The sequence below is a fragment of the Hypanus sabinus genome (assembly GCF_030144855.1).
Source record: "Hypanus sabinus isolate sHypSab1 chromosome X2 unlocalized genomic scaffold, sHypSab1.hap1 SUPER_X2_unloc_11, whole genome shotgun sequence".
NCBI lineage: Eukaryota > Metazoa > Chordata > Chondrichthyes > Myliobatiformes > Dasyatidae > Hypanus > Hypanus sabinus.
In genome coordinates, this window is record NW_026778981.1 from 325,560 (window position 1) to 344,314 (window position 18,755).

Here is an 18,755-nt window from a genome sequence, read left to right on the forward strand (position 1 = left end):
GTCACTGACAGATCGTACACACTGTCACTGACAGAGCCACACCGTCACTGACAGAGCCACACCCTCACTGACAGAGCCACACCGTCACTGACAGATCCATATCGTCACTTACAGATCCACACCGTCACTGACACCCCCACACTGTCACTGACAGATCCACACCGTCACTGACAGACAGTACACCGTCACTGACAGATCTACACCGTCACTGACAGATCCACATCGTCACTTACAGACCCACACCGTCACTGACAGACCCACACCGTCACCCACACCGTCACCGACAGATCCACACCGTCACCCACAGATCCACACCGTGACTGAAAGACCCACATCGTCACTGACAGACCCACATCGTCACTGACAGTCCCACACCGTCACTGACAGATCCACACCGTCACTGACAGACCCACATCGTCACTGACAGTCCCACACCGTCACTGACAGACCCACATCGTCACTGACAGACCCACACCGTCACTGACAGATCCACACCGTCACTGACAGACACACATCGTTACTGACAGACCCACACCGTCACTGACAGATCCACAGCATCACTGACAGATCCACACCGTCACTGACAGACCCACATCGTCACTGACAGATCCACACCGTCACTGACAGACCCACATCGTCGCTGACAGATCCACACCGTCGCTGACAGACCCACATCGTCGCTGCAAGATCGTACACACCGTCACTGACAGACCCACATCGTCACTGACAGATCCACACCGTCACTGACAGATCCATATCGTCACTCAGACCCACATCTTCGCTGACAGATCCACACCGTCGCTGACAGACCCACATCGTCACTGACAGATCCACATCGTCACTGACAGACCCACATCGTCACTGACAGATCCACATCGTCACTGACAGACCCACACCGTCACTGACAGATCCACATCGTCACTGACAGATCCACATTGTCGCTGACAGATCGTACACACCGTCACTGACAGACCCACATCGTCACTGACAGACCCACACCGTCACTGACAGATCCACACTGTCACTGACAGATCCACACCGTCACTGACAGACCCACACCGTCACTGACTGATCCATATCGTCACTGACAGACCCACATCGTCACTGACAGACCCACACCGTCACTGACAGATCCATATCGTCACTTACAGATCCACACCGTCACTGACACGCCCACACTGTCACTGACAGATCAACATCGTCACTGACAGACCCACACCGTCACTGAGAGACACACATCGTCACTGACAGATCGTACACACCGTCACTGACAGACCCACATCGTCACTGACAGACCCACATCGTCACTGACAGATCTACACCGTCACTGACAGATCCACATCATCACTTACAGACCCACACCGTCACCGACAGACCCACACCGTCACCGACAGATCCACACCGTCACCCACAGATCCACACCGTGACTGAAAGACCCACATCGTCACTGACAGACCCACATCGTCACTGACAGTCCCACACCGTCACTGACAGATCCACACCGTCACTGACAGACCCACATCATCACTGACAGTCCCACACCGTCACTGACAGACGCACATCGTCACTGACAGACCCACACCGTCACTGACAGATCCACACCGTCACTGACAGACACACATCGTTACTGACAGACCCACACCGTCACTGACAGATCCACAGCATCACTGACAGATCCACACCGTCACTGACAGACCCACATCGTCACTGACAGATCCACACCGTCACTGACAGTCCCACACCATCACTGACAGACCCACACGGTCACTGACAGGCCCACATCGTCACTGACTGATCCACACAGTCACCGACAGATCCACACTGTCACCGACAGATCCACACCGTCATTGACAGATCGTACACACCGTCACTGACAGACCCACACCGTCACTGACAGATCCACACCGTCACTGACAGATCCACACTGTCACTGACAGATCGTACACACTGTCACTGACAGAACCACACCGTCACTGACAGAGCCACACCGTCACTGACAGATCCATATCGTCACTTACAGATCCACACCGTCACTGACACCCCCACACTGTCACTGACAGATCCACATCGTCACAGACAGACGCACACCGTCACTGAGAGACACACATCGTCACTGACAGATCCACATCGTCACTGACAGACCCACACCGTCACTGACAGATCCACATCGTCACTGACAGATCCACACCGTCGCTGACAGACCCACATTGTCGCTGACAGATCGTACACACCGTCACTGACAGACCCACATCGTCACTGACAGACCCACACCGTCACTGACAGATCCACACTGTCACTGACAGATCCACACCGTCACTGACAGACCCACACCGTCACTGACTGATCCATATCGTCACTGACAGACCCACATCGTCACTGACAGACCCACACCGTCACTGACAGATCCATATCGTCACTTACAGATCCACACCGTCACTGACACGCCCACACTGTCACTGACAGATCAACATCGTCACTGACAGACCCACACCGTCACTGAGAGACACACATCGTCACTGACAGATCGTACACACCGTCACTGACAGACCCACATCGTCACTGACAGACCCACATCGTCACTGACAGATCTACACCGTCACTGACAGATCCACATCGTCACTTACAGACCCACACCGTCACCGACAGACCCACACCGTCATCGACAGATCCACACCGTCACCCACAGATCCACACCGTGACTGAAAGACCCACATCGTCACTGACAGACCCACATCGTCACTGACAGTCCCACACCGTCACTGACAGATCCACACCGTCACTGTCAGACCCACATCATCACTGACAGTCCCACACCGTCACTGACAGACGCACACGGTCACTGACAGACCCACACGGTCACTGACAGATCCACACCGTCACTGACAGACACACATCGTTACTGACAGACCCACACCGTCACTGACAGATCCACAGCATCACTGACAGATCCACACCGTCACTGACAGACCCACATCGTCACTGACAGATCACATCGTCACTGACAGACCCACATCGTCACTGACTGATCCACACAGTCACCGACAGATCCACACTGTCACCGACAGATCCACACCGTCATTGACAGATCGTACACACCGTCACTGACAGACCCACATCGTCACTGACAGATCGTACACACCGTCACTGACAGACCCACACCGTCACTGACAGATCCACACCGTCACTGACAGATCCACACCGTCACTGACAGATCCACACCGTCACTGACAGATCCACACTGTCACTGACAGATCGTACACACTGTCACTGACAGAACCACACCGTCACTGACAGAGCCACACCGTCACTGACAGATCCATATCGTCACTTACAGATCCACATCGTCACAGACAGACCCACACCGTCACTGAGAGACCCACACCGTCACTGACAGATCCACACCGTCACTGACAGATCGTACACACCGTCACTGACAGACCCACACCGTCACTGACAGATCCACATCGTCACAGACAGACCCACACCGTCACTGAGAGACCCACACCGTCACTGACAGATCCACACCGTCACTGACAGATCGTACACACCGTCACTGACAGACCCACACCGTCACTGACAGATCCACACCGTCACTGACAGACCCACATCGTCACTGACAGATCCACATCGTCACTGACAGATCGTACACACCGTCACTGACAGACCCAAATCGTCACTGACAGATCCACATCGTCACTGACAGACCCACACCGTCACTGACAGACCCACACCGTCACTGACAGATCCACACCTTCACTGACAGACCCACATCGTCACTGACAGACCAAAACCGTCACTGACAGACCCACACCGTCACTGACAGTACACCGTCACTGACAGATCTACACCGTCACTGACAGATCCACATCGTCACTGACAGACCCACACCGTCACCCACACCGTCACCCACACCGTCACCGACAGATCCACACCGTCACCCACAGATCCACACCGTGACTGACAGACCCACACCGTCACCCACACCGTCACCAACAGATCCATACCGTCACCCACAGATCCACACCGTGACTGACAGACCCACACCGTCACTGACAGACCCACATCGTCACTGACAGACCCACACCGTCACTGACAGACCCACATCGTCACTGACAGATCCACACCGTCACTGACAGATCCACACCGTCACTGACAGACACACATCATTACTGACAGACCCACATCGTCACTGACAGACCCACACCGTCGCTGACAGACCCACATCGTCACTGACAGACCCACACCGTCGCTGACTGATCCACACCGTCACTGAGAGACACACACCATCACTGACAGACCCACATGGTCACTGACAGACCCACATCGTCACTGACTGATCCACACCGTCACTGAGAGACACACACCATCACTGACAGACCCACATGGTCACTGACAGACCCACATCGTCACTGACAGACCCACATCGTCACTGACAGACCCACACCGTCACTGACAGATCCACATCGTCACTGACAGACCCACATCGTCACTGACTGATCCACACAGTCACCGACAGATCCACACTGTCACCGACAGATCCACACCGTCACTGACAGATCGTACACACCGTCACTGACAGACCCAAATCGTCACTGACAGATCCACATCGTCACTGACAGACCCACACCGTCACTGACAGACCCACACCGTCACTGACAGATCCACACCTTCACTGACAGACCCACATCGTCACTGACAGACCAAAACCGTCACTGACAGACCCACACCGTCACTGACAGTACACCGTCACTGACAGATCTACACCATCACTGACAGATCCACATCGTCACTGACAGACCCACACCGTCACCCACACCGTCACCCACACCGTCACCGACAGATCCACACCGTCACCCACAGATCCACACCGTGACTGACAGACCCACACCGTCACCCACACCGTCACCAACACATCCATACCGTCACCCACAGATCCACACCGTGACTGACAGACCCACACCGTCACTGACAGACCCACATCGTCACTGACAGACCCACACCGTCACTGACAGACCCACATCGTCACTGACAGATCCACACCGTCACTGACAGATCCACACCGTCACTGACAGACACACATCGTTACTGACAGACCCACATCGTCACTGACAGACCCACACCGTCGCTGACAGACCCACATCGTCACTGACAGACCCACACCGTCGCTGACTGATCCACACCGTCACTGACAGATCCACACCGTCACTGACAGATCCACACCGTCGCTGACTGATCCACACCGTCACTGAGAGACACACACCATCACTGACAGACCCACATGGTCACTGACAGACCCACATCGTCACTGACAGACCCACATCGTCACTGACTGATCCACACCGTCACTGAGAGACACACACCATCACTGACAGACCCACATGGTCACTGACAGACCCACATCGTCACTGACAGACCCACATCGTCACTGACAGACCCACACCGTCACTGACAGATCCACATCGTCACTGACAGACCCACATCGTCACTGACTGATCCACACAGTCACCGACAGATCCACACTGTCACCGACAGATCCACACCGTCACTGACAGATCGTACACACCGTCACTGACAGATCGTACACACCGTCACTGACAGACCCACACCGTCACTGACAGATCCACACCGTCACTGACAGATCCACACTGTCACTGACAGATCGTACACACTGTCACTGACAGACCCACACCGTCACTGACAGACCCACACCGTCACTGACAGATCCATATCGTCACTTACAGATCCACACCGTCACTGACACCCCCACACTGTCACTGACAGATCGTACACACTGTCACTGACAGACCCACACCGTCACTGACAGACCCACATCGTCACTGACAGATCGTACACACTGTCACTAACAGACCCACACCGTCACTGACAGACCCACACCGTCACTGACAGATCCATATCGTCACTTACAGATCCACACCGTCACTGACACCCCCACACTGTCACTGACAGATCCACTTCGTCACTGACAGACCCACACCGTCACTGAGAGACACACATCGTCACAGACAGACGCACACCGTCACTGAGAGACACACATCGTCACTGACAGATCCACATCGTCACTGACAGACCCACACCGTCACTGACAGATCCACATCGTCACTGACAGATCCACACCGTCGCTGACAGACCCACATTGTCGCTGACAGATCGTACACACCGTCACTGACAGACCCACATCGTCACTGACAGACCCACACCGTCACTGACAGATCCACACTGTCACTGACAGATCCACACCGTCACTGACAGACCCACACCGTCACTGACTGATCCATATCGTCACTGACAGACCCACATCGTCACTGACAGACCCACACCGTCACTGACAGATCCATATCGTCACTTACAGATCCACACCGTCACTGACACGCCCACACTGTCACTGACAGATCAACATCGTCACTGACAGACCCACACCGTCACTGAGAGACACACATCGTCACTGACAGATCGTACACACCGTCACTGACAGACCCACATCGTCACTGACAGACCCACATCGTCACTGACAGATCTACACCGTCACTGACAGATCCACATCGTCACTTACAGACCCACACCGTCACCGACAGACCCACACCGTCATCGACAGATCCACACCGTCACCCACAGATCCACACCGTGACTGAAAGACCCACATCGTCACTGACAGACCCACATCGTCACTGACAGTCCCACACCGTCACTGACAGATCCACACCGTCACTGTCAGACCCACATCATCACTGACAGTCCCACACCGTCACTGACAGACGCACATCGTCACTGACAGACCCACACGGTCACTGACAGATCCACACCGTCACTGACAGACACACATCGTTACTGACAGACCCACACCGTCACTGACAGATCCACAGCATCACTGACAGATCCACACCGTCACTGACAGACCCACATCGTCACTGACAGATCACATCGTCACTGACAGACCCACATCGTCACTGACTGATCCACACAGTCACCGACAGATCCACACTGTCACCGACAGATCCACACCGTCATTGACAGATCGTACACACCGTCACTGACAGACCCACACCGTCACTGACAGATCCACACCGTCACTGACAGATCCACACTGTCACTGACAGATCGTACACACTGTCACTGACAGAACCACACCGTCACTGACAGAGCCACACCGTCACTGACAGATCCATATCGTCACTTACAGATCCACATCGTCACAGACAGACCCACACCGTCACTGAGAGACCCACACCGTCACTGACAGATCCACACCGTCACTGACAGATCGTACACACCGTCACTGACAGACCCACACCGTCACTGACAGATCCACATCGTCACAGACAGACCCACACCGTCACTGAGAGACCCACACCGTCACTGACAGATCCACACCGTCACTGACAGATCGTACACACCGTCACTGACAGACCCACACCGTCACTGACAGACCCACATCGTCACTGACAGATCGTACACACCGTCACTGACAGACCCAAATCGTCACTGACAGATCCACATCGTCACTGACAGACCCACACCGTCACTGACAGACCCACACCGTCACTGACAGATCCACACCTTCACTGACAGACCCACATCGTCACTGACAGACCAAAACCGTCACTGACAGACCCACACCGTCACTGACAGTACACCGTCACTGACAGATCTACACCGTCACTGACAGATCCACATCGTCACTGACAGACCCACACCGTCACCCACACCGTCACCCACACCGTCACCGACAGATCCACACCGTCACCCACAGATCCACACCGTGACTGACAGACCCACACCGTCACCCACACCGTCACCAACAGATCCATACCGTCACCCACAGATCCACACCGTGACTGACAGACCCACACCGTCACTGACAGACCCACATCGTCACTGACAGACCCACACCGTCACTGACAGACCCACATCGTCACTGACAGATCCACACCGTCACTGACAGATCCACACCGTCACTGACAGACACACATCATTACTGACAGACCCACATCGTCACTGACAGACCCACACCGTCGCTGACAGACCCACATCGTCACTGACAGACCCACACCGTCGCTGACTGATCCACACCGTCACTGAGAGACACACACCATCACTGACAGACCCACATGGTCACTGACAGACCCACATCGTCACTGACTGATCCACACCGTCACTGAGAGACACACACCATCACTGACAGACCCACATGGTCACTGACAGACCCACATCGTCACTGACAGACCCACATCGTCACTGACAGACCCACACCGTCACTGACAGATCCACATCGTCACTGACAGACCCACATCGTCACTGACTGATCCACACAGTCACCGACAGATCCACACTGTCACCGACAGATCCACACCGTCACTGACAGATCGTACACACCGTCACTGACAGACCCAAATCGTCACTGACAGATCCACATCGTCACTGACAGACCCACACCGTCACTGACAGACCCACACCGTCACTGACAGATCCACACCTTCACTGACAGACCCACATCGTCACTGACAGACCAAAACCGTCACTGACAGACCCACACCGTCACTGACAGTACACCGTCACTGACAGATCTACACCATCACTGACAGATCCACATCGTCACTGACAGACCCACACCGTCACCCACACCGTCACCCACACCGTCACCGACAGATCCACACCGTCACCCACAGATCCACACCGTGACTGACAGACCCACACCGTCACCCACACCGTCACCAACACATCCATACCGTCACCCACAGATCCACACCGTGACTGACAGACCCACACCGTCACTGACAGACCCACATCGTCACTGACAGACCCACACCGTCACTGACAGACCCACATCGTCACTGACAGATCCACACCGTCACTGACAGATCCACACCGTCACTGACAGACACACATCGTTACTGACAGACCCACATCGTCACTGACAGACCCACACCGTCGCTGACAGACCCACATCGTCACTGACAGACCCACACCGTCGCTGACTGATCCACACCGTCACTGACAGATCCACACCGTCACTGACAGATCCACACCGTCGCTGACTGATCCACACCGTCACTGAGAGACACACACCATCACTGACAGACCCACATGGTCACTGACAGACCCACATCGTCACTGACAGACCCACATCGTCACTGACTGATCCACACCGTCACTGAGAGACACACACCATCACTGACAGACCCACATGGTCACTGACAGACCCACATCGTCACTGACAGACCCACATCGTCACTGACAGACCCACACCGTCACTGACAGATCCACATCGTCACTGACAGACCCACATCGTCACTGACTGATCCACACAGTCACCGACAGATCCACACTGTCACCGACAGATCCACACCGTCACTGACAGATCGTACACACCGTCACTGACAGATCGTACACACCGTCACTGACAGACCCACACCGTCACTGACAGATCCACACCGTCACTGACAGATCCATATCGTCACTTACAGATCCACACCGTCACTGACACCCCCACACTGTCACTGACAGATCGTACACACTGTCACTGACAGACCCACACCGTCACTGACAGACCCACATCGTCACTGACAGATCGTACACACTGTCACTAACAGACCCACACCGTCACTGACAGACCCACACCGTCACTGACAGATCCATATCGTCACTTACAGATCCACACCGTCACTGACACCCCCACACTGTCACTGACAGATCCACTTCGTCACTGACAGACCCACACCGTCACTGAGAGACACACATCGTCACTGACAGATCGTACACACCGTCACTGACAGACCCACATCGTCACTGACAGATCCACATCGTCACTGACAGACCCACACCGTCACTGACAGACCCACACCGTCACTGACAGATCCACACCTTCACTGACAGACCCACATCGTCACTGACAGACCAACACCGTCACTGACAGACCCACACCTTCACTGACAGATCCATATCGTCACTTACAGACCGTCACTGACAGATCCACACCGTCACTGACAGACACACACCGTCACTGACAGACACACACCTTCACTGACAGATCCACATCGTCACTGACAGACACACACCGTCACTGACAGATCCACATCGTCACTTACAGACCGTCACTGACAGATCCACATCGTCACTGACAGACCCACACCGTCACTGACAGACCCACACCGTCACTGACAGATCCACATCGTCACTGACAGATCCACACCGTCACTGACAGACCCACACCGTCACTGACAGATCCACATCGTCACTGACAGACCCACATCGTCACTGACAGACCCACATCGTCACTGACAGATCCACACCGTCACCGACAGATCCACACCGTGACTGACAGACCCACATCGTCACTGACAGACCCACATCGTCACTGACAGACTCACACCGTCACTGACAGACCCACACCGTCACTGACAGATCCACACCGTCACTGACAGACCCACACCGTCACTGACAGATCCACAGCATCACTGACAGATCCACACCGTCACTGACAGACCCACATCGTCACTGACAGATCCACACCGTCACTGACAGACCCACACCATCACTGACAGACCCACATGGTCACTGACAGATCCACACCGTCACTGACAGACACACATCGTTACTGACAGACCCACACCGTCACTGACAGATCCACAGCATCACTGACAGATCCACACCGTCACTGAGAGACCCACATCGTCACTGACAGATCCACATCGTCACTGACAGACCCACATCGTCACTGACTGATCCACACAGTCACCGACAGATCCACACTGTCACCGACAGATCCACACCGTCATTGACAGATCGTACACACCGTCACTGACAGACCCACATCGTCACTGACAGACCCACATCGTCACTGACAGATCCACACCGTCACCGACAGATCCACACCGTGACTGACAGACCCACATCGTCACTGACAGACCCACATCGTCACTGACAGACTCACACCGTCACTGACAGACCCACACCGTCACTGACAGATCCACACCGTCACTGACAGACACACATCGTCACTGACAGACCCACACCGTCACTGACAGATCCACAGCATCACTGACAGATCCACACCGTCACTGACAGACCCACATCGTCACTGACAGATCCACACCGTCACTGACAGATCATACACACCGTCTCTGACAGATCGTACACACCGTCACTGACAGACCCACACCGTCACTGACAGATCCACACTGTCACTGACAGACCCACACCGTCACTGACAGACCCACATCGTCACTGACAGATCCACACCGTCACTGACAGATCGTACACACCATCACTGACAGACCCACACCGTCACTGACAGATCCATACCGTCACTGACAGACCCACACCGTCACTGACAGACCCACACCGTCACTGACAGATCCACACCGTCACTGACAGACCCACATCGTCACTGACAGACCCACACCGTCACTGACAGACCGTACCCCTCAACCATCAGGAAGGAGGTACAGGAGCCTCAGGACCCACACCACCAGGTTCAGGGACAGTTATCACCCCTCAACCATCAGGAAGGAGGTACAGGAGCCTCAGGACCCACACCACCAGTTTCAGGAACAGTTATTACCCCTCAACCATCAGGAAGGAGGTACAGGAGCCTCAGGACCCACACCACCAAGTTCAGGGACAGTTATCACCTCTCAACCATCAGGAAGGAGTTACAGGAGCCTCAGGACCCACACCATCAAGGTCAGGGACAGTTATTACCCCTCAACCATCAGGCTCTTGAACCGGGAGGATATCTTTACTCAACTTTACTTGCCCCAACACTGAACCTTTCCCACAGCCTCTGGACTTTCTTTCAAGGCCTGTTCATCTGATGCTCTCGAGATTTATTTCTTGTTTATTTATTTATTTATTTATTAGTAATCCCCCTCCCCCCTTTCCCTCTGTAGTTGTTTTTTACAGCTTGCTGTCGTTTGTCTGACCTGCGAATGCCCGCGAGAATATGAATCTCGTGTACTCTGCTGGCAGGTTAGCTTTGAACTTCGAAAAGCTTTAATTTACTTTGCCTTGCTGGGCATCTGCCTTTGAGTGTTTGGTTAATATCCTACCTGGAATTCGTTGATACTAGAGCTTAGTACAGAAACCTTGGTCGGCCATTGACTATCTTCAGGGGAGAGCGAGGGGACGGTTAATGACTCATGTCCGACCGCAGCTGTCTAACCGGTCGACCGCGTTATGCCATTATCAGGAATAATAGAGCATAGTTCCCTGAAGGTGGAATCTCATGTGGATAGGGTGGTGAAGAAAGCTTTTGGTACGCTGGCCTTTATAAATCAGAGCATTGAGTGTAGGAGTTGGGATGTGATGTTAAAATTGTACAAGGCATTGGTGAGGCCAGTGTGTACAGTTCTGGTCACCGAATTATAGGAAAGATGTCAACAAAATAGAGAGAGTACAGAGAAGATTTACTAGAATGTTACCTGGGTTTCAGCACCTAAGTTACAGAGAAAGGTTGAAAAAGTTAGGTCTTTATTCTTTGGAGCGTAGAAGGTTGAGGAGGGGACTTGATAGAGGTATTTAAAATTATGAGGGGGATAGATCGAGTTGACGTGGATAGGCTTTTTCCATTGAGAGTAGGGGAGATTCAAACAAGAGGACATGAGTTGATACTTAGGGGGCAAAAGTTTAAACGTAACACGAGGGGGAACTTCTTTACTCGGAGAGTGGTAGCTGTGTGGAACGAGCTTCCAGTGGAAGTGGTAGAAGCAAGTTCGATGTTGTCATCTAAAGTAAAATCGGATAGGTATATGGACAGGAAAGGAATGGGGGGTTATGGGCTGAGTGCGGGTCGGTGGGACTAGGTGAGAGTAAGTGTTCGGCCCGGTCTAGAAGGGCCCAGATGGCCTGTTTCTGTGATGTAACTGTTATATGGTTGTCTGGCTGGTGGTTGGTGACAGTCACCGGGCTGTGCTGAAGGAGATGGGCCAGCAGGTGGCGCCTCACAGCCTGTCTGCTGTTAAAGGACGGGCCTACCTGCAGAAGAACCACGCGCACGCTCACACACATCACAGAGACCCCAGAAAGACAAACCCGCCCTCACACAGAACTCACTAGCTCAGATCTCCGTGGCATGGGACGCAAGACCCCTCGTGAAACCTCTCGGTCATGGTCGGCCTCAGTGATTAGCCCATGGCTGAAAAGTCAGGCGGGTTGGCTAGGCAACGTGCAGGCCCATCAGCCTGGGTTTCACCGACCGCCCCCCCCCCCCCCACCCCACCTCGCTTACTGGTAGGGGTCCGAGGGGTAAGAAAGGTTGGGAAATCCATGCTCTCGAGGGTTGTAAAGTCAGCCAGCTACATCGAGGGCCTCCCCAACATCGAGGACCTCTTCAAAATGGCCACCGTCTCGAACAGGCACCAGCCATCATTAAAGAGCCCCCATCTCCCAGGACGTGCCCTCTTCTGATTGCTACCATCAGGGAGGAGGTACAGGAGCCTGAAGACACACACTCAGCGATTCAGGAACAGCTTCTTCCCCTCCACCATCAGGGAGGAGGTACAGGAGCCTGAAGACACACACTCAGCGATTCAGGAACAGCTTCTTCCCCTCCGCCATCAGGGAGGAGGTGCAGGAGCCTGAAGACACACACTCAGCGATTCAGGAGCAGCTTCTTCCACTCCGCCATCAGGGAGGAGGTACAGGAGCCTGAAGACACACACTCAGCGATTCAGGAACAGCTTCTTCCCCTCCGCCATCAGGGAGGAGGTACAGGAGCCTGAAGACACACACTCAGCGATTCAGGAACAGCTTCTTCCCCTCCGCCATCAGGGAGGAGGTGCAGGAGCCTGAAGACACACACTCAGCGATTCAGGAGCAGCTTCTTCCACTCCGCCATCAGGGAGGAGGTACAGGAGCCTGAAGACACACACTCAGCGATTCAGGAACAGCTTCTTCCCCTCCGCCATCAGGGAGGAGGTACAGGAGCCTGAAGACACACACTCAGCGATTCAGGAACAGCTTCTTCCCCTCCGCCATCAGGGAGGAGGTGCAGGAGCCTGAAGACACACACTCAGCGATTCAGGAACAGCTTCTTCCCCTCCGCCATCAGGGAGGAGGTACAGGAGTCTGAAGACACACACTCAGCGATTCAGGAACAGCTTCTTCCCATTCGCCATCAGATTTCTGACTGGACACTAAACCCATGAACACTAACTCAGTATTTTACTCCCTTTGTGCACGAGTTACAGGATGTTATATATTTTTTATTGTTTTTTTTTGTGAACTTTTATGTGTCTGACTATTTTTAAGGGGTACATATCTTTTAAGAAACAACATTTTTGAGGAAACGTGTTTTTTGTACTCGTCCGCACAAGGAATCCCGAATCTCCTTCGGTGAGCGTTGGTGCCGGAGAAAGGGGTGAAGGAAGTCTGGCTGTTTGATTGTGGAGCTGGCTAAATCGTCGGCGCGAGGTCCCTGGACTGTGCCGTAATGTCCCGTGCTCCAAAACGCCCTGTACACCGAGCCCAGTGACTGGCGGCCCACAACACCAACTGCAGCAGGCAAGCCCAGCCGCGATAGGCCTCACCTGGAGTACCGCGAGTGGCTTCGGGGCACTTCGAACGAGGACGGATGCGCTGGCACCGCTGACGAGGGGGGGGGGGCGACCCCGGGGCCGGAAAGGTCGGCGTAGGAGGTGTGCTCAGTGCCTCTGGGCCTGCACCGGCCGGGATTTAGAAGTACGAGGCAGGCCCCCATTGAAGCCCCTCAAAAAACCTGAGAGGCCCAAATATCATGGAGAGGACGTTTCCCCCAGTGCGGGAGCCTCGGACCAGAGGGCGGAGCCCAGGAATGGAGGGACGTCCGCTCAGAACGGAGAGGTTAAACTCGGCCTCCCTGCAGGGAATCAAGCTGAACTCCCACACATGGAGCTACGCCAGGACACAGGACCAGAATTACATAATCCTGCTCTGCTGTCCCACCGTGGCTGGTCTGCTACGCCTTTCAACTCTGCTCTTTGACCCCATAACCTTTGACACCCTGAGCCCGTCGACCTCCGCTTCAGAAATACCCAGTGACTTGGCAGCCAGCCCCGGCAATAATCTCCACGGACTCGCCGTTTTCCTCTGTACCTCTGTTCTCAAGGGACGTCCCTCTACACTGAGGCTCTGCCCTCTGGTCCCAGGCTCCCCCACTAAAGGGAACATCCTCTCCAGGCCTCACTCTGTCTAGGCCTTTTAATGTTTAATGAGAGCCCCTCCCACCCCAACCAACCCCATTCTCCTAAACTCCAGCGAGTACAGACCCAGAGACATTCGCTGCCCAGCGCACCTCAACCTATTCGTTTTTCGGCGGAAGCCCAGCCTCCGCGCCTCGAGGGGAGCATTGCGGTTCCCCCAGAAAGCGCTGGGGCTTCTGGCCAGCGGGCTCCGCACCGTCACCCCGCCAGAGGCCAGGGCTGGCACAAGGGCGCGTAGTTTTCAGGTGCTGGGGAGCAGGGACAGAGGGGATGTCGGGGGTAAGTTTTGCACTCAGGGAGTGATGGGTGCGTGGAATGGGCTGCCGGTGACGGTGGTGGAGGTGGGTACGACAGGGTCTTTTCAGAGACTCCTGAACAGGTACACGGAGCTCAGAAAAATAGAGGGCTATGGGGTAGGGGAATTCCGGGCAGTTTCTAGAGCAGGTTACATGGTCAGCACGACACTGTGGGCCGAAGGGCCTGTAATGTGCTGTAGATTTCTGTGTTTCTATAAAAAGCTGTTTAAACTGTTTACAGTGCAGTGATGGGGGGGGGGTGGTGGTGGTGGTCATTGATAGAGGGGGTTGGGGAGGCCAACTAGAACGGTGGATCAGATTAACTGCCCCCGGGGGCAAGAAACTTTTAAGACGAGGTGAAGGTTTTGTCTTAATAGGCCTGTTGTGCTTTCTGGAAGGAGCTGGAGCTTTTGGAGATGGCAGACCGCAGGGAGGGTGGTGCCCACAGCGGTTTCTCCTGGACCCCGTAGAGTCGAAGACCAGCCCGGTCCCATTGGCCTGCACCCCGGACCTTAGCCCTTGTCATCCAGTTGGCAACCCAAATCTCTCTCGCTGAGGTTGAGCCCCGCGCCCGCCACCTGCCCCACGCTCGCAGCCCTCCCCCCCACCCCCGACTCCGAGCGAAGGACCCCTTTCACTTTCCTCTGTAAGCGTCTGACCTGTCACCCTTCACCTATGACTCCTCACCCGACCTCAGAGGGGAAGAAGGCCTGCGTATACCCTTCGCGGTTCAGTAGAACATAGAGGGGACGTAGAGGGCTGGGCGGGAGGGGAGTTCGAGGGAGCTCCTCGAGTAGGATGAACGGTCGGCACGACATTGTGGGCCGAAGGGCCAGCAGAGGGCTGTCCTCGCAGGAGAGGCTGGGGTGGGATGTCAGAGGTAGTTGTTTTACACAGAGACTGGTGGGGAAATGGACCCAACTCCCAGGGGTGTTGGTAGAGGACAGATTGGGGACACTTCAAAGACTCTTGGATGGCTAGAGGGCTGCCTGGGGGGGGGGGGGGGGGTGAGATTGGTCTTAGGGTAGGTTAAGAATGTTTTGTGATTTGTGATTTGTGATTCGTGATTTTTATTAATGACCTGGATGTGGGGGTAGAAGGGTGGGTTGGCAAGTTTGCAGACGACACAAAGGTTGGTGGTGTTGTAGATAGTGCAGAGGATTGTCGAAGATTGCAGAGAGACATTGATAGGATGCAGGAGTGGGCTGAGAAGAGGCAGATGGAGTTCAACCCGGAGAAGTGTGAGGTCGGAAGGACAAACTCCAAGGCAGAGTACGAAGTAAACGGCAGGATACTTGGTAGTATGGAGGAGCAGAGGGATCTGGGGGTACATGTCCACAGATACCCTGAAAGTTGCCTCAGGTAGATAGGATAGTTAGGAAAGCTTATGGGGTGTTAGCTTTCATAAGTCGAGGGATAGAGTTTAAGAAACGCGATGTAATGATGCAGCTCTATAAAACGCTGGTTAGGCCACACTGGGAGTACTGTGTCCAGTTCTGGTCCCCTCACTATAGGAAGGATGTGGAAGCATTGGAAAGGATACAGAGGAGATTTACCAGGATGCGGCCTGGTTTAGAGAGCATGCATTATGATCAGAGATTAAGCGAGCTAAGGCTTTACTCTCTGGAGAGAAGGAGGATGAGAGGAGACATGATAGAGGTGTACAAGATATTAAGAGGAATAGACAGAGTGGACAGCCAGCGCCTCTTCCCCAGGGCACCACTGCTCAGTACAAGAGGACGTGGCTTTAAGGTGAGGGGAGGGAAGTTCAAAGGGGGATATTAGAGGAAGGTTTTTCGCTCAGAGAGTGGTTGGTGTGTGGAATGCACTGCCCGAGTCAGTGGTGGAGGCAGATACACTAGTGAAGTTTAAGAGACTACTAGACAGGTATACGGAGGAATTTAAGGTGGGGATTATATGGGAGGCAGAGTCTGAGGGTTGGCACAACATTGTGGGCCGAAGGTCCTGTACTGTTCTAGATACTCTATTCTAACTGACTGAGGCGAGGAGATGCAGAACGCAAATAGTTTCGGCCTGAAACCACCAGGAAGAGGGAGGTTAGACGCAGAAGGAGCCCCAAGATTACACCGTGCAGGCAGAGAGAGAGAGAGAGACGAGCAAGCTCGCAGTTTCCACACCCAATCCTTCAACAAGACACAAACATTTCGAAGCAAGCCGATTTTCCAAATCAGTGACCGGTCTCACAATATCCCAGACTGAGGGTGGAGGCTTCGCGAGACTGAGACAAATCCTGCTCCGCGATCTTCTCCCCCCCCACCCCCACCCCCTTTTAAAAGCGTTTCCCCACGAGAGAGAGATTAAAAGGCATGCACTTGCTCATCGTCTACCTTCGATCTCCTGAGAGGTGCCTGTCAGCAGGGGGATCAGCCGGGAAGAGCAGGAGAGCAGGGCGGTGGGGGGGGGGAAGAAGGAGAGAGAGAGACAAGTTTAGAAGACGGACAAGCCTGCGGTTAAAGATCTTTCCGCCAGGGCTTCAGTCAGAACCTGCGGAGACGGGACACGCCACATTGTGAAGAATGAGCATTAACGTGACACAGCACTTAACATATCTAAACAGCTCCAAGGCCAGACAGTAAGCAAAGAGCAACGTGACCCCCCCTGCATTCCCTCTCTCACCCCCCAGCAGGGTTTCCACTGTTAATAACAGGATTTAACATTTCCACACGCGTTCATTGTTAAGGTGCCGGCATGCGTGAAGGGGTGGGGAAAGTAAATTCGCTGGAAGTCATGCCAGATTAAGTCCGATCGCAGTGCAACCATTGTTTCCCAGGGCTGTTAGCAAATACGCTTTTCAAAAAACTAAATAAATAAACGAAGCATGGGGGTCCTTTTCCCCCTTACTTCCCTGTTGCGTTTCCAGACCCGAGTTACTGACAGGGAGCCTTTGACAAGCGAGCACTCAACACCAGCCCCAGGCCAGCCCCTTGTTTCAAAGTGCAAAAAGTAAATTGATTGTCAGACTTTGTACTGTGCTGCGTCATCGTCGGGCAGGCCTGAGGTTCATTCCCGTGCGTGTGTTCACAGCGGCGCAAAGGGGTACAACAGAATAAATGTGACACTGCGCACAAAGGCTGACAAACGGGCTCGATGCCGACACTGCCAATTGCTTGTTCTGGAGATCCGCCACGGTCACGGGCCCAAACGAGCCCGCTTACGCCCTACGTCCCCCGGACCGCAGGAGGAAACCGCAGCGCCCGGGGCGAAGCCGGGAGAACTCCTTACAGGCCGCGGCGGGAACCGGACC

General features: G+C 54.3%; 1 protein-coding gene across 1 annotated transcript in view; it reads right to left on the reverse strand.

The window, feature by feature from the left end:
- Positions 1–17,923, reverse strand: part of LOC132385724 (cell adhesion molecule 1-like) — a gene marked incomplete at its 5' end in the record, with an annotated part of 249,591 nt that extends 231,668 nt beyond the window's left edge. Inside the window, one exon of the mRNA XM_059957930.1 lies at positions 17,839–17,923. Coding sequence (XP_059813913.1) covers positions 17,839–17,923 — 85 coding nt within the window. The remainder of the gene's footprint in view (positions 1–17,838) is intronic.
- Positions 17,924–18,755: the final 832 nt, after the last annotated feature.